This window comes from Leguminivora glycinivorella, chromosome 7 (assembly GCF_023078275.1).
Source record: "Leguminivora glycinivorella isolate SPB_JAAS2020 chromosome 7, LegGlyc_1.1, whole genome shotgun sequence".
In the NCBI taxonomy this organism is placed as follows: domain Eukaryota; kingdom Metazoa; phylum Arthropoda; class Insecta; order Lepidoptera; family Tortricidae; genus Leguminivora; species Leguminivora glycinivorella.
In genome coordinates, this window is record NC_062977.1 from 12,102,284 (window position 1) to 12,123,149 (window position 20,866).

A 20,866-nucleotide genomic window follows, 5' to 3' on the forward strand; every position below is an offset into this window, starting at 1 on the left:
CTTAAATAAACACTTGTACATTTTATTTATAAATTTAACATTGAAGGAATAGCTTCCAAACCCACTTATTCAATAGTTGGCAGCGGCGACAGACAATGAGGCGCAAGTGGCATTAACGTTGCCAAACTTCGCTTAATATATCTGGCATAATCGGGAGACACGTGTACTTTAAGCAGCCACCATGTACTTGTGTTAACTAAGCACGTGTTGTGTGACTGGCTGAACAAAATCGACCAATTTTGTCACAAGCGCTGTTTACCCGTGGCCGTGTCACAAGATAGTAGTCTCAGAATATAAACATTTTATTTTACCCTTAGTTTAAATAACTAACTTAATTCAAACTTTTATGATAAATTCATAACAATCATAACATTTTAAAATGTGTCAGCGGCCAACAAAAAACCATTGCACTTTGTAATATTGCCATACAGACGGTTTTTTTAAATTTGTTTAAAGATGCAAGCAAATCTCGTCCATATTATAAGCGACAAAATGGACCTAGTAGCAACTAGTAGGATGTACAATAATATTCCTTCGTCCATTTTCTGTGATGATGTAATAGTTTTTAGAATTAATAGCTTAGTCACGAAACTCACGAATACTAAATTAAAAATACCAATAAAGAATACTATTTTCAACAATAATATACTTTATTATACATGTTAAACATGTAAATGAATTTAAAATTTACAGTGTACATCAGATCCCAGTATATTTATGTAAATCTAAAATAAATAATATAAAAATATCACAGATACCCAACAGTATCCTATACATGTAATAGTGATAACAATTCCATCTGTAACAATATTCATAGTAATACAAAGATTAATACTTGTCATAAATACAGGTTAATACTAGTATTCATATCAATCTCAATAATAAATAAATAAATTATATCACACTCATCATTATGCTTACACTACAATTGATCTAGCTATAGCTGCATCCTTTTAAGGCACAGGTGGTTAATATTCCTATTAATTGAAACCTGTATTATATATGAATTTTAAGGATTTTTGGTGTTGGTAACACACTGTCGGGAACTTTTTCCTTCTCTAAATGCTTCATGTAAGCCAAGAAGCAGGTCCATACCAGGCTGCAGAGGCTGATGAAGGGCACCCTATTCCTGGCGGGGATGAGGCAGAAGTTGATCATGGCTACCGCGGGCCAAACTGATGCTCCAACCTGAAATTTAAATTTATCTGAATCAATTTAATAGGGAACTTCACTGTTCTTAAAATAAAATATTTTATACCATGCAGGGAATAAAGCATCAGATAATTATAAGAAAAAACATGGCCAGAAATTATTTTTAAATCAAATTTCTATTTAATAAGACCAGTAGCAGTAACTGAATTGACTGTGATGTCACTGAATTCGATTTCATATTAATTCCATATTAGCAAGTCGTTCAAATTCATTTTGACAGTTCTTAAAAAGAAGCTGATTTGACTAGGAGGCAAGTAGCCTATGAAAGGATAAAAGGTAGTTTTTGACAATCATCATGATAATTCCATGCAGACAACATTCAAGTCACAAGCTTGAAAATCTCCACATGTAACCCATTTTTTTTAAATATTACAAAAGTTAGTCCATGTTGAATAAGTGTTGACTATGTTAATCCATCAACTCACATGCTTACAAAATTGTATTGTACTGGTATTTATATAGTTATCTACTGTTTCATTCTCAAATATGAGAGCAAATTTCAAATATAGGTACTTAATTACATAATTAGAATAAATGTATATGATCATAAGAAAAAAGTGAAGCTGTTGCCAGCTTTTTATTTTTTAAGTGTTCAATTCTCTTACCTTATATGTAGGCCAGAATTTTGATTGTACTTCTGCTACAGCTTCGTTCAGAGGCTTCATTTCCAAAAGACTCATTCCAAAATAAAAGCTGCACATTGCACATGGTGTGTATGTGATAGTTTCCACAAAAGTCTGGAACGTGAAACAATTTGTATATGTTTTTAAATATACATACCTTAATAGTACTCTATTGAACAACAACCCATCAAATATCAACTATGGGGATGTAAATTTTATAGAATTATTTATAGAGATTTTGGAGATGTGTGATTCTGATTACTCTCTTTTGCCATAACTGTCCATAAAAATACCAATTCAGTTGATTCTGGGTAACCAAAGATATAATTTTAATCATTGTCAATAGGATATTGATAGCTAAAAGATAAGTACGAAGCAATAAGTTTATTATTATTATCGTATGGCTTTATTAAACAAAGGATTTACAGAAAATCATTAAGGTTACATGCATGTTTAAATCTATAATTTTACATCTAAGTTAGATATCCAAGACAACCAAGCACATAGTGGAGGAATGCCCTATGAGACGCTTCTCTGGAGACCTGAAAGAATTGCACACTATAACCGCGGATGCCAGGGAATGGATAGCAATAAGTTTATTTATATTATATGGAATTATGGACAACCCACAAATAGTATCAGATATAAGTTACTGTAATTTGTATAATGACTTCATATTGCTGAAGCATATTTCAATAATTTCCAGGTTATCAATTTTAATAGACAACAATCAACCACGAAAATTATGCATATGTATAGCATTATTTTTAATATTTTATGACACAATAAATGTTAACATGACTAAGAAAACCCATTATTACATCATTGGATTTTCTATTAAATACAAGTGGCTGCACATAACTTTAGCACAGACAGTTATTGCGCAGAAGTCAAAAACAGGTCTCTGAGGGGATTACAGGGAGTGAAGGGTATACATCCCCATGCGCAGCTATCCCCTCCACATTTCACTCAGTGCTAAACTTATGTCCCGCCACTTGTATATATTTGGTAAATGAAAATAAGTGCCACACATTTATTTACCTTGATAATGCCAGCTCTAATAGTATTTCCAGGCCACATTATGCTGGCAACTGTCAACCAAGTGTACAGTGTAGGTGCAACATAGCAAGACCCATAGAGTCCATAGCGAGCACACCTCCACCAATCATAGGTTTCTGAAATAAAGATAAACAGATTTCTGATGAAAGGACACAGGTTCTATAATTATTAAATTTACTTTAAATAAAATTAGCAATTACTTCAATTCACGAGCAATATCATGTGTAATTTTGTTCTAGAATGTACCAGTACATTAACAATAGTTTCAAGGTACTTTACCTAAATCCTTGCCCTCGAACGTTTGCTGTATAAGGCTGGATGTAGGCCAGATAATACTATATGATGCCATTCCTCGTAATAGAGGATACTTCCTGAAAAGTACTTTGCATTTACTATAAACAGTCATGTCGTAAAGTTGATTGGTGGGCTTGACCGGGTATCACGAAACAAGGCACTCCTATTATGTAATTATTCCCATAAAAAAATAAAACTTGGCCTTCAGTGTTTTCTAACGGGAAACGACCGTGAAAATGAGTCTCAGCAATATAGGAAATCATTATAAATATGACAATTTTGTTTGGTTATATGCCAAACCAAATGATCATGAATGTCAATGTCAGTGTCAAGTGTGACAGTAAAGGCCTCCACACACATCCGAAATTGAATCGTTGTTGTGCTAGGCCTGGACTTGGGCCATGCCTGGCAGCCTACTCTACTTGGTCTAGACTGGCCTAGTAGAGTGACAGAGAAAGATCCCCTATTTAACATTTCGTCTGAGCTCGCCTTTAGACGGATAACGATGATCTTAATTTGTGAGTTTGTAATTAGTTTTGGAACGTACTACTTATTGACAGTCGGTACATTTATCATGTTTTGTTATCTGTGGCAATCGGGATTTCAAGTGTTGAGCAGTGTTGAGTTGTTGAAACTTCGATTTTTTATTATTTAGTAAAACACGAATATCAAACCGTGATAGGGACAGGGATCGTTAATATGTTTTGCTTCTCACAAAAAATGAAGTTGGAAAAGTTGGAGAGTTAAAAAGAAAGTAGCTCGGTCTAGAAAAAACATCTAAATTAAACGTTGTATATTTTGTAAAATGTCGAGTAACTCTTTATTGTTTTCTCTTAATAATGAAGGCAAAGTGTATGCATTATCTACAAGTGGATCATGTTGGAGAGAATTCATGTACCTTGGTTTGGAATTTAAAACTTTATCAGCTGTGCCACATTTCCTTTGGGCAGTAGGCGGGGACCGGCAAATATACCTCCACGTTCATGGTTTAGAAATCCCCATCAGAGTTCAAGAGGAGTCCTACGAAAATGAACGTTGGTTGCCTCTAGAAGGGTTCAGTGGAAGGCTCCTGCCAACTGATAGGTATCACTTTTCTTCTCAAGATGGTACGCAGGATAGAGCAATACAACGCATCAGATTACCCTCCATGGCTTGGCAATGGGAGGGCGAATGGCAATTGGAACTCACATTAGATGGACACCCTTTAGACCATGATGGATGGACCTATGCAGTTGACTTTCCAGCCCAGTTTGGCCCCAGTAAACAGTGGAAGTCTTGTGTCAGAAGGAGAAAATGGATCCGGTATAGAAAGTTCAGTGCTATGAACTCCTGGTGTGCTATAGCACCCCTTCACAAAGACCCCACTCAGGAACCATTTATTGATGTAAGCATTGGAGGAAACCAAATACCTTTTGCAGGGCCCGGAACACTGTCAGTGTGGGCAATTACTGCTCATGGGCGAGTCATGTACAGAGCTGGCGTAAGTACCACATCCCCTGAGGGCTTGAAGTGGACTAACATTAGCATTCCACCTAATTGTGATATTAAACAAATATCTGCAGGAGCTACAGGTTTAGTATGGGCTCTGTTGTGGACAGGCCGAGCCATAGTAAGAAAGGGTATAACAAAGGACTGTCCTACTGGAGAAGGTTGGTTAGAAGTCAAGTCACCCAGTGAAACAAAGCTCACTGTCATCTCTGTGGGATATAATGCAGTTTGGGCTGTGAGCTCTGACAATAAAGTTTGGTTTAGAAAGGGTGTAGAAGGCAACACTGCTGGCACTTCTGAAGTATCTGCAATGGGCACTGGCTGGTTAGAAATCACAGGAAACATGACTCATGTGTCAGTGGGAGTGAATGATCAGGTGTTTGCTATAGGGGAGTCAGATAAGAGCATATATTGGCGAAGTGGAATTTCACCTGCAGAATTAACTGGAAAAAGATGGAGAATGGTACAAGCCAATATGCAACTAAGTCGAACATCAAGTTCAGCTAGCATGGTTTCATCAGCATCTAATAATGCAAAGCACCAAAGTTTGACTATGCTAAATGAAACAACTCAACTAAAATCCCATATTAATATCCATAATTCTTGGGAAGAATCTCATTCTGCACCTATAGAGCATACACTTCCAATAAAACCACCCAAGGAACATACTTCCAAAAAGACTACAACAGCTACAGATATTGATTTAACAGGTAAAAGTTATGAAACAACTTTGAAAAATCCACGAGCTTGGAGTCCAGTGAGGAGTGTGGGCTCAGTGGTGGGGATGGAAGCCCAGCCAGATAGTGACAGCAGTGTATTTGATGTGGACTCTGGCATGTATTTTGATGAGGAAGTGAGTCAGACTGCTTGGGGAACATGTGACACAAATTGGACATTTGTTGAGGCTGGTGCCTGCTGCATTGATCCCGTACAAGTGCCACATTGGTTTACAGATAGTCAAAATTCACTCAATTCAGACTTGAATGCTAATTGGCGTATCCAGATATTAGATTCTTTAAAAAACAGGAAGAATCAAGATCTTGACTTATCTGACTACGGCTTAGCTATTGATGAGAAGGGCTGGACTCGCAGCTGTGAAGCCAGATTAATTACTGCTAACAATGCTGGAGAGGATTGTATTCTCTCACTGTACTGGCATGCCTTAGAAAATATAGGGACATTATCAGTGTTTAAGCCTGATGGCACAATTAAATTTATTTTGAACCTCGGTGAAATTACAAGTATTATGTCTGCCTCTGAACCGGGAAGTCCCAGATTAGCTTTAACAGTACCGCGACAAAATAAAGATCCCATTAAAATACAGTTCATGACAGAAATGGAACAAGAAGAATGGCTAAATGTGCTGGTGGATATCACGTCACAAATTAATGGCCTCTCTGGAAAACCCTCTGCAAGTTCTGTGTGGACTGTTACTAACTCTGGTGATATACTTAACTGGGATCCCATGCCATCCCAACAGAACACCGAAAACAAAGGGTCTTATAGCAAGGAATACCAACTGATAGGCAAAAATATAGTTCCAGGACTTGTTACAACATTAGACAACAATTTCCCACCAGGCACCTCTCTTAAAATTGTTGGCAGCTTATTTGATGAAGTTGGCCGGTTTCACGTAAATTTACAAGGTCCAGAGGTAAAAAAGCAGCGGCATAAAATCGAAACTGAAGTAACTGAAGTTCACTTTCATTTTAATGTTAGATTTGATGAAAATACAGTTGTTTGCAACACAAAGACATCTGGTAACTGGGGCTTGGAAGAGCGTTATGACTTACCCCTAGCTCCTGGTCAAGAATTTACAATAAACATTATTTGTATTAGGGAGGGATTCAAGGTTTTTGTTAATGAGAAGAAAGTTTGTTTTTATAGACACAGATTAACACCAGATAGCATAACATCAGCACAAATTCTAGGCCCTATGAGAGTGTATACAATGGAATATACCTCCACAAGCCCGATTATAGGTCCAGATGAAATGTATTGGCGGATGATAGGAGGGTACCTGAGAAGGGTTGAGAGTGGTCAGAATGGAATAGTTTGGGGAATAACACACGACCACCGAGTGTGGGTCTACACTGGAGGATGGGGTGGAGGCGCATTGAAAGGTAACAAATCATACTATGTACACATTATTCTGCCTTCACTTAAATTGAAGTCTTAAAAACAGTTGATTAAATTTATTTTGTGAGATTCAATCATCCATTGAGTTATAATAATTTCGATTTCAGGAATAGGCAGCAATGATGGCATCAATTCAATGAACGATACTCAAACATACTGCATATACGAGAACCAGCGGTGGAACCCGTTGACCGGCTACACGTCGGTGGGCCTGCCCACGGACCGCTACATGTGGAGCGACATTACTGGGAAACATAAGAGAACGAGAGAACACACGAAGTTGTTAAGTCGCCACTGGCACTGGGTAAGTATTTAATTATTTTGATGCCAAAGACTTTCGCTGTATGGCGTGGTTTCCTTCGATAATTCCATCAAGGTTTACGGTGACGTGTCACGTACATATGTGCGTGACGTTTAAAGAGTTAAAATAAATATAAATTTAATAAAATAGACACAACGCCGTAACCATAGCGGGCGAACAGAGTGACCTAATTCCGACCTTATGCGGCACCGCCCAAGGCTCGATTTTATCTCCAACGGAATACTTGCTATATGTAAATGATATGTGTAAAATCTTCCGGCATGGTTCGGTATACCAGTTTGCAGATGACACATGTTTAATTACAGCTCATGAGAACTTGGAAACTGCACAAAACATGATGCAGCATGATTTTGATATATTGTGCAAATGGGCTCACGACCTAGGTCTGACACTCAACTACGCCAAAACCAAAATGATGCACATTCACTCTCCATACAAAAAAACTACTTCACACCAAAGATCGTGGCCCACGAGCACAAATGTCTACACATGCCTAGCACTAATTGTAAATGTAATCACCTAGATATTGTAAAAGAACATACTTACCTTGGGCTAGTTATAGACCATAATTTTAATTGGGGCCCACACATCCACCGAGTATGTAATAAACTTAGGGCTATATTATCTAAGCTATGTATTCTAAAAAACAAAGTCCCTTTTAATACATTAAGACTACTATACATGTCTATGGCGGATTCTGTCATAAGTTATGGCCTGGCTAGCTATGGTAGGTCATACAAAACCTACCTAAACGATATATATAACCTACAATTACGTATCCTTAAGACTATTGTACCTACAAAAATTAAATATAAACATAAATGTAACTATGAGAATCTATTCAGTTACTGCGGGGTGTTAACTGTTTTTGAAAAGATAGATTTAGCTATTATAACTCAATACTACAAGAACATAAAATACTTACGGAAAAAAACACGACCTCTGCGGCTTCGTAACTTAGATAACATTCCAACATACGAGATCGAAAAAACTAACAATGAGTACGGGCGAAGAGTATGGAAATGCACATTACCGCGGATACTGAATAGATTCCCAAATGAATTGATAGACTCATTAGAAAGTCGAACCTGTAGCCAAGCTCGTTCTCGTTATATACTGAAAAAACACTTATTAAAAACGAAAAAACTTAATTATGTATAAATAAAATATAATAATTTTACCTTCCAATAAAATTGTTATTATTTTGCCTGGTATATCCGAGGTCTTTATTGTTTCTTTATAGAGAGTACGTCGTAGACGTCGCATCGGACCGGTAGATGGCGCCATCGTTCGTTGTAAGTCGCTCCGGCGTCACACCGCCGCGATGTTGGTAGTCCCGTTTTTCCCCACCTGCAACACAAGGCCCCCCCGCGCCCCGACCCGCCACCAGCCACCCTCATTGTTGAGGAGAAGTGCCGACGGTATATTAAGCCTACCAGGAAGGCATCACTCAGACCTCGGATATACCAGGCAAAATAATAACAATTTTATTGGAAGGTAAAATTATTATATTATTTGTGCCGTTTGTATATCCGAGGTCTTTATAGAGACCTGTTTATTATCTCCTGGTGGCGAGTCAGCTGGCGCGCAAGCCTTTGGTAGCCCTATTGGCATAGCATAGAAGAATAAGTGAATCAGTTGTTGAACCGATTTGACAGATTTATCAGTCGAAATAGCCTTCGATCCGCGAATATCTCGGTGCCAGAAACGCCTAAAGAGATTTTCGTGATGACGTTTAGCTTTAGTCAGCGAATAGTTAGAGAAATGACATTATTATACATCGCAGATCAAAACCAAAAAAAAAGATGTAGGCGAGGCTAACTTGAACAAGATACAAAAACCTTAGATACACTATTATTATTAACAGACACGTTATTTTATCAGGTTATAAACCCAATTTCAGACACAAAGTGTGGAAATTAACTGTAAAAGTAGTGTAACTATCCGTACTGTAGCAGGGTAACGTAATTGATACTGCTTTTGTCAACCCTTCGTAAAAATTATCTAAATCAATATTAGCTTTGATATGACTATTTAAAGTCCAACGTCTTACGTCCATATCAAACACAGAAAAAGGTCATCACTCACGCGCCCAAGGGCTATTTGTTACAATACTGGTATTTTCGATCAGACTATTTCGCGTCAAGCGAGCGCGGTTGCAAGCGAGACTCCTGAACTCTGAACTCTTTTAGTGAGGGCATTTGAGGATACCGATCGCTCGGTAAAACTAGCCTAGAAGATGAAAAGTACGAGCGCTGTCGATTGCTACTACACTGGACGGAAGTATCAGTCGATTTCTTCAAGTCAGTCATTGACTCTTAGGGTAATCCATTACCTAATCCAAAACCCGATGCGACGGATTTCTACTTCGTGCAATGAAGGTCGACAGAGTAGACTGTGAGGTGGAGACGTCCGTGTCGCATCGCTGGTGGTTGCTGAACACGTCGTGGTAGCAGGTCAAGGGGTGAATTAAAACACCGCCACACATGCGCGCTTTAAGAGCGTAGGCGGAGCGCAATAATGGCGGCGCACCGCACAAACGCTGGCGTTGCGCCCACGGGCGCTAGCGGGAACTAACGAGCGCTGATTGCGAGCGCAACGCGCGCGGGACGCGAGCGGAATGCACGCGCATTCAGCGCACTGATAGCGTAGCATTAGCGCTATGTGTGGCGGAGGCTTAATATGTACCGTTGTACGGCGTAATGCAGGGCTCTCGCAGACGAAGAGGTACGATAACGGGCGAAGCAGAAGGCGAGGTCACCGAAGGTCACTTACTTGGCTCCCAGGGGGTGGATACTGACCTCGTACGACAGTCTGTTGGAGTCAGCAGTTACTGTCGTAGTTACTCGTAACAGAAGAGATGTACCAAGTACTCAAAAATATTGAAGAAATGTATCAGCATAGCACAGAAAAACATAAATAGTAAATTTATACGTAACAGTAAAAACATATGCAGAGCCTCATGGTATGTTGTCAAAAAAGAAGTAATGTCTACTCAGGACAATGGGTACATAAACAAACTTGTTATAAATGGCAAAATTATTACCCAGGCTTCTCACCTCGCGGAGGAGCTAAACAATCACTTCGTCAATTCTACAAATATGTTAAGACAAAACTTTTCAAAGAGATTGGAAACCGGCACAAAGAGGATCGCAAACAGTTTATTTCTGATGCCTTTTACTGAACAAGATACCCTAAATATTATTACTTCATTGAATAATACTAAGGCCGTGGGCTATGATAATATCGCAACTAATGTAATCAAACAATCCAAATACGAACTGGTACACATTTTAACATACCTAATTAATTTGTCTTTAGAAACTGGGAAATTTCCCGATAAATTAAAGTATTCAATTGTAAAGCCGGTTTATAAAAAAGGAGACACAGCTAACATTGAAAATTATCGACCGATTGCCTTAGTGCCAGTACTCTCTAAAATCTTTGAGAAGGCTATGCAGACACGATTAAATGATTATTTCCTTAAGTACAATATAATAGCAAATGAACAAAACGGATTTCAGCAAAACAAATCCACAGCATTAGCAGCGTTTAATCTTATACATGAGATAGGCACAAAGTATGATGATAGAAACTTTACAACTGCTATCTTCTTCGACATGTCAAAGGCTTTCGACTTCGTAGAGCATGATAAACTGCTAAGTAAACTAGAATCGTATGGTGTTAGAGGACCAGCCTTGCAGTGGATTGACTCATATCTAAAGAATAGATCACAATGTGTGGAATTAAAAAATATCAGCAGCAATAATATAAGCATGTGTCATAGATCTAAGTTTATTAGTAATAAGTTTGGAGTACCACAAGGGAGTATTCTTGGACCACTTCTTTTCTTAGTGTATATCAATGACCTCGTAGATAAAATTAATTACAAATGTGTCTTATTCGCTGATGACGTATCCATTGTTGTTACGAATGATTTTTCTATGGGCATTAACCACCATGAATCGCAGGTTAATGAGACGGTAAATACTGTCGTAAACTGGCTTGAGCGTAATAACCTAAAGACAAATCTAGATAAAACTAATTTCATTAATTTTAATAATATTAATCAGCATTTAGATATAGTTTATAATGGCCATAAATTAAAAGAAAATGACATAACAAAATTTTTAGGCATATTTGTTGACAGTGATTTAAATTGGAATAACCATATAAATGATGTGTGTAATAAGATAAATAGATTTGTGTATGTCCTTCATAGATTAAGAAAAACATCAGACTAGGGATGTAACGGATGTGTTTTTAACGGAACCGAAAGCGGAAGCAGAAGTTTTGAATTTAGTTTAACGGAAGCAGAAGCGGAACCGGAACCAGAAGCGGAACTTGTGGATGTTAAAAACGAAAAGAAAAAATACCACATAGGTATAACATAAACCAAAACTAATTAAATTACCTAGCACTTTTAGGTGTTTACTGTTTACGAACTAAGAATTTAAGAACTGGCTTGGCCTTCCGCCTTGGCTTTTAGTATCGCAGCACGTGGCAAGCGGAGAGATGAGGGAATGACTGGTTTAGACCTATTGGTCTTTGATGTACGCCGCTCATGTCCCACCGTCGCGCTAGGTTCCGACATCCGTTATAACTTCCGTTTGAAAAATAACAGAACCGGAACAGAAGCGGATGTGCAAAACAAAACGGAAGTTCCGCAGAAACAGAAGCAGAAGCAGAGCTCCGTTACATCCCTGCATCAGACCATAACACTGTTTTGGCTGCCTACTATGGATATGTAGAATCTGTATTAAAATATGGCTTGATTATTTGGGGAAATGGTGGTGACATTCAGAGAGCGTTTGTTGCTCAAAAAAGATGTGTTCGTGCTATATGTGGAGTTAAACCCTTAGATTCCTGTAAACCCTTATTTTCTAAACTGGGTATACTACCTCTGACATGTTTATATATTGAAGAAGTCTCTAAATTTGTGAGAAAGCACAGTTCACTCTTTAAAACTGCTAGAGATTTATACCCACGGAATACAAGAAATTCCGACCGACTTGTGGTGGAAAAACAACAAAAAACAAGCAGATTTAAGAAGAATTGTACGGTAATGTGTGTAAATATATACAATAACTTACCACAATATGTGAAAGAAGTGCCCGACTGTCAGTTTAACAGAACGTTGCGTCAGTGGCTTAGAGAGTGCTCATTTTATAAATTAAGTGATTTTTTGATTAATTAACCTATAATCAATTTAATGCAACGTATCTTCGACTTGAATTAATTGTATTTAATGTAATGTAATTTTGACTTTTTTTAATTTTTATTCAATGTAATGTATTATTTATTTTTTAACTAATTAATGTAAAATCATTTAATATTAATGTAATGATTGTTGGTAGTAGGTATGTTTCATTTAGAAAGGTAGAAATATCATGGTTTAGTTAAGATTTGTACATATGTAAATAGTTGTGAATATTTTGCATGCTATGAAGAATGGCTAATTAAGGAGTACCTTCACTTTGAATAATATCTGTAATCAAACCCTTATTATTGCAAAATAAATTGATTGATTGATTGATTGATTGTAGTCCTGCCATCGTACAGCATAACATACAACCGAACTGTGCATAGCATATAGTGCTATGCGAACCTTAATCCGGCTGCATGTCACTTCAGTCGCCGGCGCCACCGCCTGTTGAAGATTATTTTCCATCGGAAGAGCTTTACTTCGTACAATGTTCCGATTATTGAAGGTCTTATCGGGCTGCAGATGCAAGCAAAACAGGGGCGATTGGCCTACAGCTATCGGCAGCTGTACGAGGTAATGCTGGAAACTGCAACGGTGCAACCTTCCTCTGTAGACTACGAAAGTTGTGAAATTGATGAAATCAGGTTCTACGATCAAATCAAGCACTATATTAATTCAGTATAGTCGAGCCAGATGATAACTACTGAAGTCCTCCTGAGTTCCTGGCCCCTTTCGCTTTGAGCTGGAATCTCAAGTTCACTAAGGCGAAGCGGGTTTATTTTTCCCAATTTGTTTATTAGAGGCTCGGCGAATAAGTTAATCTCTCGAATGGACAGTGGGCGCCACAAGCCTCCGGGAAATCGTCGTGTACTTGGAACCCCCGCGGCCAGATTACCGATCGGTTTTGGTGTCCACCCGGTAAACAGACGCACGCTCAGGATGCAGGACGCTGGCTCGAATTCAGATCTGGACATTCTGAAAGAGATTTTTTTTTTTTTTTTTAAATTCCGCAAACCTTTACGATGTCTTTGACCTACACAATGAGCGATGTACAGGAATCACAGGGTCGTCTCGCGAGGCGCCTCTCCGATTAGATAGCTCGCGAACATCGTCAGGACACCCTCCCAGCAGTGCGGCTCCTCGTCCGGTTATTGACGTCTTACCTCGTTCGACTACGTTAGGACGTAGCATCTTTAGAATTTATCTGTTCTCACTTCAGCGACGGAGGAGTCCTTGGTCAAAATAGAGTGTAAATACTGTCGTACTTCACGGGAACTGGAAAGAGAAGAGTGGATACCATAGTGTACGGGATGTCAGCTGATAGCGGCGCCCGGCGTCACATTGGAGGGTAGTATCAGCCTGGTCAGCAACAGAGTCTGCAACGATACCGTAGCAGACGGAGCCTGGATAGTCGTGGTCGTGGCACCATTGTAGGGGAAGACAGTGTTCGCGGTGAGCGTGACATCTTAGGCGCGACGGGCGTTATCAGCGTGGTGGCTAGCAGCACCAAGGGCCCACATCAGCAATCTTACCAGCTTGTCACTGCAGCAGACGCTGTTATGTTCGGCGGTGAGATTGAGACGGCCGTCGTCAGCTCGAAAGGCGTCTCGATGCCCTGTCGCGTCACGCAGTATCGTGCTCGGTGGCCTTCTCGAGGTCGCCGCCGTCAGCGCGGGAGGCACCGGCGCCAGCGTGGCAGTCAGCTACATCGGTGAACAGCATCAACAGAGTTCGCGGCGTCGTCACGGCAAGCGCGGCAGGAAAATTAGCGACGCCTTCGCGGCAGCCGCAGTATTGCGCTCGGTGGCGCGATGAAGGTCGCCGCGTCTGCAATCTTACCTCGTGCGATCGAGGCGACATCAAGGCGCCAGCATCAGCGTGTCGGCCGACGACACCGGTGGAAAACTTCAAGTAGCTTGCGGCGTTGTCACGGCAGACGCAGCAGAAGGATTGCGACGCCTGTGCAGCGGTTAACAGTATTACGCTCCGCATCACCACTGAAGCGCCAGCATAAGCGTGGCGCCCAGCAATACTGGTGGACAGCTTCAGCAGCATCGCGGCGTTGTCACGGCAGATGAGCTCGCTGCATCACCATCGAGGCGCCAGCATAAGCGTGGCGGCCAGCGATACTGGTGGACAGCTACAGCAGGTGGACAGTCAGCAGGATCGCGGCGTTGTCACGGCAGACGAACGCTCTGCATCACCATCGAGGCGCCAGCATAAGCGTGGCGGCCAGCGATACTGGTGGACAGCTACAGCAGGTGGACAGTCAGCAGGATCGCGGCGTTGTCACGGCAGACGAACGCTCTGCATCACCATCGAGGCGCCAGCATAAGCGTGGCGGCCAGCGATATTGGTGGACAGCTTCAGCAGGCTCGCGGCGTTGTCAAGGCAGACGCACGCTCTGCATCACCATCGAGGCGCCAGCATAAGCGTGGCGGCCAGCGATACTGGTGGACAGCTTCAGCAGGATCGCGGCGTTGTCACGGCAGACGAACGCTCTGCATCACCATCGAGGCGCCAGCATAAGCGTGGCGGCCAGCGATACTGGTGGACAGCTTCAGCAGGATCGCGGCGTTGTCACGGCAGACGAACGCTCTGCATCACCATCGAGGCGCCAGCATAAGCGTGGCGGCCAGCGATACTGGTGGACAGCTTCAGCAGGATCGCGGCGTTGTCACGGCAGACGAACGCTCTGCATCACCATCGAGGCGCCAGCATAAGCGTGGCGGCCAGCGATACTGGTGGACAGCTTCAGCAGGATCGCGGCGTTGTCATGCGTATTGACGACTGATCACTAACGGCGCGGCGCTCGCGTCGGGGCAGCAGCAGACATACTTACAGCGTCGCACGCGACGCCTATGCGGCGGCCACAACGTTGTTCGGCGGCACCGCAGAGATGGCCATCGTTAACGAGGAGGCAACTTCTACGCAACCTCGGCGGCGCCGACGCGGCGGACAACACTGCCGCGGTCAGCGGCGCTATCGCAGCGCTACAGTAAGTTTCGGCGCCGACACGTGGCTTGGGGCCTCCGCACCGAATCGGAAACCGAACATGTTCTTTCTAAAATAATATGAATCTGCTCACCCATTCATCGGAGAAATTCAAACCTCCTTGGAGCGCGGTATTCCTCCGCCGCCGCCGCCGCCGCCGCAGCCCGCAGGTCGCGCAGCCCGCGGTCGCGAAGCACGTGGTCCCCGGAGCACGTGGTCCCCGGCGGAGCAACTTACCTACGTTACCGCTTATATTCTCGCGCGAAACTTTTAATACGCGGATAACACTTCCTACTTTAGTCTCGGAAATGCGAATAGTTTAAAAAGAAAACTGATTAACGGTAACGATTTTTGCAGCATGGAACTTTCTTACAAAAAAGTGGGTAGAATCATAAAGCACCGCTCGTTCATTTCTATAGTGAGAACCCCGAAAGACGAATAATGATCGCTAGCGAGGCATAATATATCTCATTATTCAAGACGAACGAGCGTAAATTAAAAGGGAAGAAAGAATTGACGGATGAAATTGAAAAATTTCATAATTCCGAAACGTTATAAGCCACTTTTTTAAATAAAAACACGAATAACTCTGGTTTGACCAGAAATAACAAGGAAATAGAAACTAAAAGATTAATTTCGAGACACCATGCTGTAAAAATGTTCGAACGGAATACGCGACAACCGGTCACTTCGGCGTTCGACGAAACAATGTGGGTGGCTGGTGGCGGGTCGGGGCGCGGGGGGGCCTTGTGTTGCAGGTGGGGAAAAACGGGACTACCAACATCGCGGCGGTGTGACGCCGGAGCGACTTACAACGAACGATGGCGCCATCTACCGTTCCGATGCGACGTCTACGACGTACTCTCTATAAAGAAACAATAAAGACCTCGGATATACAAACGGCACAAATAATAAAGAACAATTCATATGTAACTAGACTCCTTAACTCAAATAATCTTTTCAATTTAAGATTAGCAGTTAAGTATATTATAAATGCATGCACGTTTCTTAGAAATAAACAGATTAAATTTTTTTTTTTAAAAATTTTTAAATTTTAAATTTTTTTTAACTGTCTTTAGAAAAAGTAATCTTTAAAAAAATAATTAGTCCAAATTAATTCTTTGTGCGCCATTACATTGCATATCATGCCCCCATCTATCCCCTGTATATGTAAATCCATCCATCTATCAAACACCTGAGCTTTCTGCAATTCGTCTGATCTTGAACGTAACTCGAACCTGTGTCTTATTGCGCGAGAATAAGGTTTACATTTGGATGAGTTTAAATGTTGTGTGTTGGGACGAATATGTTGGTACAGCAAATATTTGACATTCAAAGCATTTAAGGATCATATTGCACAGTAATGCAGGGGTAATCCTAAGCTGCTAGTGTATCTGTGTAAAAATGTCCTATAATATTTATTTATTTCTGATTCAGCGAAATGGGAAAGGTACTTAGTAATAGTTACTTAGTTAGTTTTATTGGGCGTTTTCTGCCAGTCGACAACCATTGTGTTCATTTTACGTGATGAAAGTAATCGTTAATACATACCTATTTATAAAATATATTGTCGCAGATATCAGAATGGATGGTGGACTACAATACTCCAGGGGGCGTGGACGGCGACGGCTGGCAGTACGCGACCGACTTCCCAGCGCCGTACCACGGAAAGAAGATATTCACGGACTGCGTGCGGCGCCGCCGGTGGTACAGGAAAGCGCAGATCATAACTGAGGGTCCGTGGGTTCGAGCTGGGAGTACTCCGCTACTGGATATCTCTTTATGGGCAAGTAGTGTAATTGATTTCTAGCTTGAACATTTCCTGTTAACACTCTTAACCGATTCGCACGGTTGTAGGTAAATATTAACGTTTTAACCTTTATACACTACATTAAAGGTGGTTTTCCACCGGCAGGGCGTGAATGGGCAGAGCGGAGAGGGAATTGAAATCGCCCGGATCCTTTTCCACTAAAAATTGGCATTAATAGCAATCGCGAACCTGCGCGAGCCCGCGCGTGCCTGCGCGTGCCTGCCGTAGATTGTAGGTTTCATACGATACTCTATGTCGAAAGCAATACGGTAAATTTTTACGATACAAATATCTCAATTCAAGTCTCGACATCCTCTTCAATCCGCGCCTCGCCATGTCTCGTCGCGCCCTGCCGGTAGAATACCACCTTCGAGTTAATTTATACTCTAAACAGGAAGCAATACGGTTAATTTTTACACTAACAAATATTTCAATTCACGTCCCGCACGTCCACGTCAATCCACTCCTCTCCACGCTAGGCCACTTTTCGTCTCGCCCTGCCGATGGAAAACTACCATCAGAGTTATCATACTTTAAATCGGAAGCAATACAGTTCATTTTTACACTAACAAATATCTCAATGAAAGTCCCGCACATCCCGGCCACTATTTCCACCGAAGATGCGCTGGGCGAGAATTGAAAACTTGCCATACAAATTTCAATTCTCTCCCCGCTCTGCCCATTCACGCCCTGCCGGTGGAAAACCACCTTAATGTCAATAATATGCTTAGCGTTTAAAGTTCATTTGTTTTTATACCTTGTATTATGCCTTGAACCAGTTGAACCTTACAATATTACTGCCAGGAATGTAAGGTGACAAACGAAACTCAATATAATTACCCTCCCTCATTGTATCCTGTATTTTTTCTTAGAATGAAGGCGAGACAACTTCAGTGTGGGCCGTCACACTAGGCGGAGATGCGATATACCGGACAGGAGTCACCGTTACAACCCCCGCGGTAAATGTTCGAAATAACTTGGTTTATTAGCTGCTACGAAGTTACCTTATTTAGGTATTGATTGCCTCTCGTTTTTTGTCATCTTGTTAGCATTTGTGTTCTCACTGTACTAAATATTGCGCCAAATATGTCGTAACGTAGCACGCCCTTAAATGAAGATGTGTTCTGGTATAATTGGCGCTTTGTCGTAAAGCTTTACTTGTTATTATAACTATCTTATTACTTCGTTTTAGGGTACTCACTGGGAACATATTAGCAATCCACAATCGCTAATCGCAATCAGTACGAGTTGCGGAATCGTCTGGGCAGTAGGCCGAAAAGGAGAACTTTATTACAGGGAAGGCATTACCACTGACAACCCTGCAGGATCCAACTGGAAGTTAATAGAAGCACCTAAGTGTACAATAGGATTTTCGCACAAGGCTAAAGTTACTGCGAAGTCAGTTTCGTTGTGTAATGGAGCGGCCTGGGTCATCCTTACTAACGGTATAGTGGTTGTCCGAACGGGCATAACCAACACCTGCCAGGAAGGAATACATTGGAAATATTTAACAGGTATTTATAATTACTGGAAATGAAGATTGTAGGTGTAACTAATAATAACTAATGTGCGGTTTCCTGTAGTTGTAGTGCTAGCTTAGTCAGTATACATATTTATTATACTATATAACCTATAAATATGGACTGTAATATGGTGCATTGTGTATATATGCTTGAATATAATAACCCTGTTAAAATTTTAGTTCCATTTACGGACGACAAGAGCATGCATTCGGTAAAAGCTTTATCACTGCATCGATTAATAATGCAATTGTTTGGTAGGTATACTGAAAAATATGAGATTACATTTCAATATCCATTCGCTACACCTGTCATTAGACCAATTAGTACGCCAATGCACCCTAGGCTGTGTATTTACCTAATACCTATACTTAATAGTATGTAAATTATTCGCAATTTATAGGAGGCAAATGAATTCCGATGTGTAAGCGATTACCGTCGCCCATAGAAGCCCGCCGATCAGAAATCAGTAAGGAACTAAATGTAGCATTTTTGGTAACGCGTTGTCGTTTGCTGTAACGGCATAACGGGTCCTACAACCATTATACTTTTGCACGGGTGTATCGACGTAGAAATATTGAACACGGTGAAGCGAGTGGATAAATGCACAATCTAACCTGTTTGTAATACTTGTAGATAACGAGATGACATTCAAGCAAGTGTCTTGCGGGGAGCAAGGCGTGTGGGGAGTGGACTCGGACGGGGCGCTGCACCGCCGGCTCGGCGTCTCCGCCACCAACCCGGTCGGCATCGCGTGGCAGCCCGCGCTGGCCGGCGGCGGCGCCCTGCTGCACGTCTCGGCCCGGGGACGCCCGCTTTAAACATACCTACCTACTCTACACCGAACGGAAGTTGTTCTTGCACGTGTCATAGTACGCACGCAGAGGCAGCCCCCGACAGGGTGTAAGGACTATTTGATTATTCTCTACCTTGTTTATTATTAGTCATGTGAAAACGTGTACCAAAGCTTGACTAATTTGTGGCCGATTTTATCAATATGTTGATTAACGAAAGAACTTGTAACTTATTTAAATATTCTACCAAAGAAACAAAGAAGATGCTATATAGAGTAAGTATTAAGTACAATGAATTAAACTTCCATACTGCTGCTGCTCCGCTTTATATGAAGTATTTTGTATGACTGTTGTAATGTATCCGAATTCAGTCTATAGATGGAAAATGGCCCATGTGACCCTGTAACGGATCTCTAAAAATTACTTGTGATATAATCTTCCAAGTTAGACTGCAGCTAAAAGGCTTTTATTTAACATGCTCATATCGTATTATATTTATGTACGCCTCAAGGCTTTAAGTAAGCGTTCATAAACATATAATTATTTTAGATCAAACAACCCAACCCAATGAACTTAAAACTCTACTTGACTGAATAAGTATTATCTGTTTGAATTAAATAGTAAGATATATTCGGATAATTTCGTATATCGGATAATTCCAAAAATTACTTGAAAACCACTCGTCAATTAAGGCTTGGCCAAACACACGGCGCGACGCAGCGTGGCGTCCGCGCCTCGTGATGCCGACGCGATGACTGTTCAAACAGTAGGCCTAGCACATGATGGCCGCGAGAGATGCTAACCCTGCAGGGCGCGCGCGGATCACGTCGGCCTCTCGCTCTCAACACGCCCTCATCGCGGGCGTGACTCGCGCATCTACACCATGCGGCCGCGGAGGGTCGCTCATTCCTTGAATGTGTGAGTGAGCGCGGCGCAGCGTGCCGCGGCGTCCGCGCCGCGTGGACGCGCGGGGCGCGATGCCGGCGGGACGCAGTCTGTTTGACGTCGCTAACCTGGCCCCGTAGCCGAATGGCATTTCTCCGACGCCAAACGAAAGCGATACGCCGCTGGCTCTGTCGCGCCAATACGCAAGCGCGATAGAGATAGATATCTACTAGCGCTTCGTTTCGTGAGCGTTTGTGCCATTCGGCTAGCCACCCTGTTAGCAAATGCTACGGTCGCGCTGCGTCGCACCCTGTGTTTGGCCAAGCCTTTATCCGACGTTTTTTGACTAATTCCGTATGTCGAAACTACCCGAATGTACGATTTTTTGCATCGACTTATCTAATCTTGCAGTCACTTCGCACACAAGGTATAACAATACGAAAGTTGTTTTAAGATTATTATTTTTTGGCGCCAGTGATATTATGAGTGTAAAATCTATTTCTAGTCATTAAGGAAATTG

At 41.6% G+C, this 20,866-nt stretch overlaps 2 protein-coding genes across 4 annotated transcripts; one reads left to right on the forward strand and one right to left on the reverse strand.

The window, feature by feature from the left end:
* Position 1: 1 nt before the first annotated feature.
* On the reverse strand, positions 2 to 3,445 carry LOC125227956 (mpv17-like protein). The gene is made up of 4 exons (XM_048132374.1): positions 3,174 to 3,445; positions 2,877 to 3,010; positions 1,818 to 1,949; positions 2 to 1,188 (listed from the first exon to the last, which is right to left on the reverse strand). The coding sequence occupies exons 1-4, from the start codon at positions 3,298 to 3,300 to the stop codon at positions 997 to 999; spliced, it is 585 nt and encodes a 194-aa protein (XP_047988331.1). The 5' UTR covers positions 3,301 to 3,445; the 3' UTR covers positions 2 to 996.
* Positions 3,446 to 3,595: 150 nt separating this feature from the next.
* LOC125227955 (tectonin beta-propeller repeat-containing protein) lies at positions 3,596 to 20,473 on the forward strand. Of its 3 annotated transcripts, XM_048132370.1 has the most exons (7): positions 3,596 to 6,799; positions 6,923 to 7,119; positions 16,914 to 17,123; positions 18,020 to 18,106; positions 18,340 to 18,661; positions 18,850 to 18,924; positions 19,304 to 20,473. In XM_048132370.1, exons 1-7 carry the CDS (start codon positions 3,994 to 3,996, stop codon positions 19,486 to 19,488), a joined length of 3,882 nt encoding a protein of 1,293 aa, XP_047988327.1. In that variant the 5' UTR covers positions 3,596 to 3,993; the 3' UTR covers positions 19,489 to 20,473. The 3 variants fall into 3 exon arrangements, with proteins under 3 accessions (XP_047988327.1, XP_047988328.1, XP_047988329.1); XM_048132371.1 differs by lacking the exon at positions 18,850 to 18,924; XM_048132372.1 differs by lacking the exons at positions 18,850 to 18,924; positions 19,304 to 20,473 and having other exon boundaries at positions 18,020 to 18,160; positions 18,340 to 18,471.
* Positions 20,474 to 20,866: the final 393 nt, after the last annotated feature.

Excerpts from the sequence above, each read along its gene's own strand:
- LOC125227956 (XM_048132374.1), bottom strand. The coding sequence starts at position 3,300 with ATGACTGTTTATAGTAAATGCAAAGTACTTTTCAGGAAGTATCCTCTA. Across the intron at positions 3,011-3,173 it reads GTTCGAGGGCAAGGATTTAG|AAACCTATGATTGGTGGAGG; the intron begins GTAAAGTACCTT and ends TCTTTATTTCAG. Across the intron at positions 1,189-1,817 it reads AATTCTGGCCTACATATAAG|GTTGGAGCATCAGTTTGGCC; the intron begins GTAAGAGAATTG and ends TTTAAATTTCAG.
- LOC125227955 (XM_048132370.1), top strand. The coding sequence starts at position 3,994 with ATGTCGAGTAACTCTTTATTGTTTTCTCTTAATAATGAAGGCAAAGTG. Across the intron at positions 7,120-16,913 it reads TAAGTCGCCACTGGCACTGG|ATATCAGAATGGATGGTGGA; the intron begins GTAAGTATTTAA and ends ATATTGTCGCAG. Across the intron at positions 18,662-18,849 it reads ACATTGGAAATATTTAACAG|TTCCATTTACGGACGACAAG; the intron begins GTATTTATAATT and ends TTAAAATTTTAG.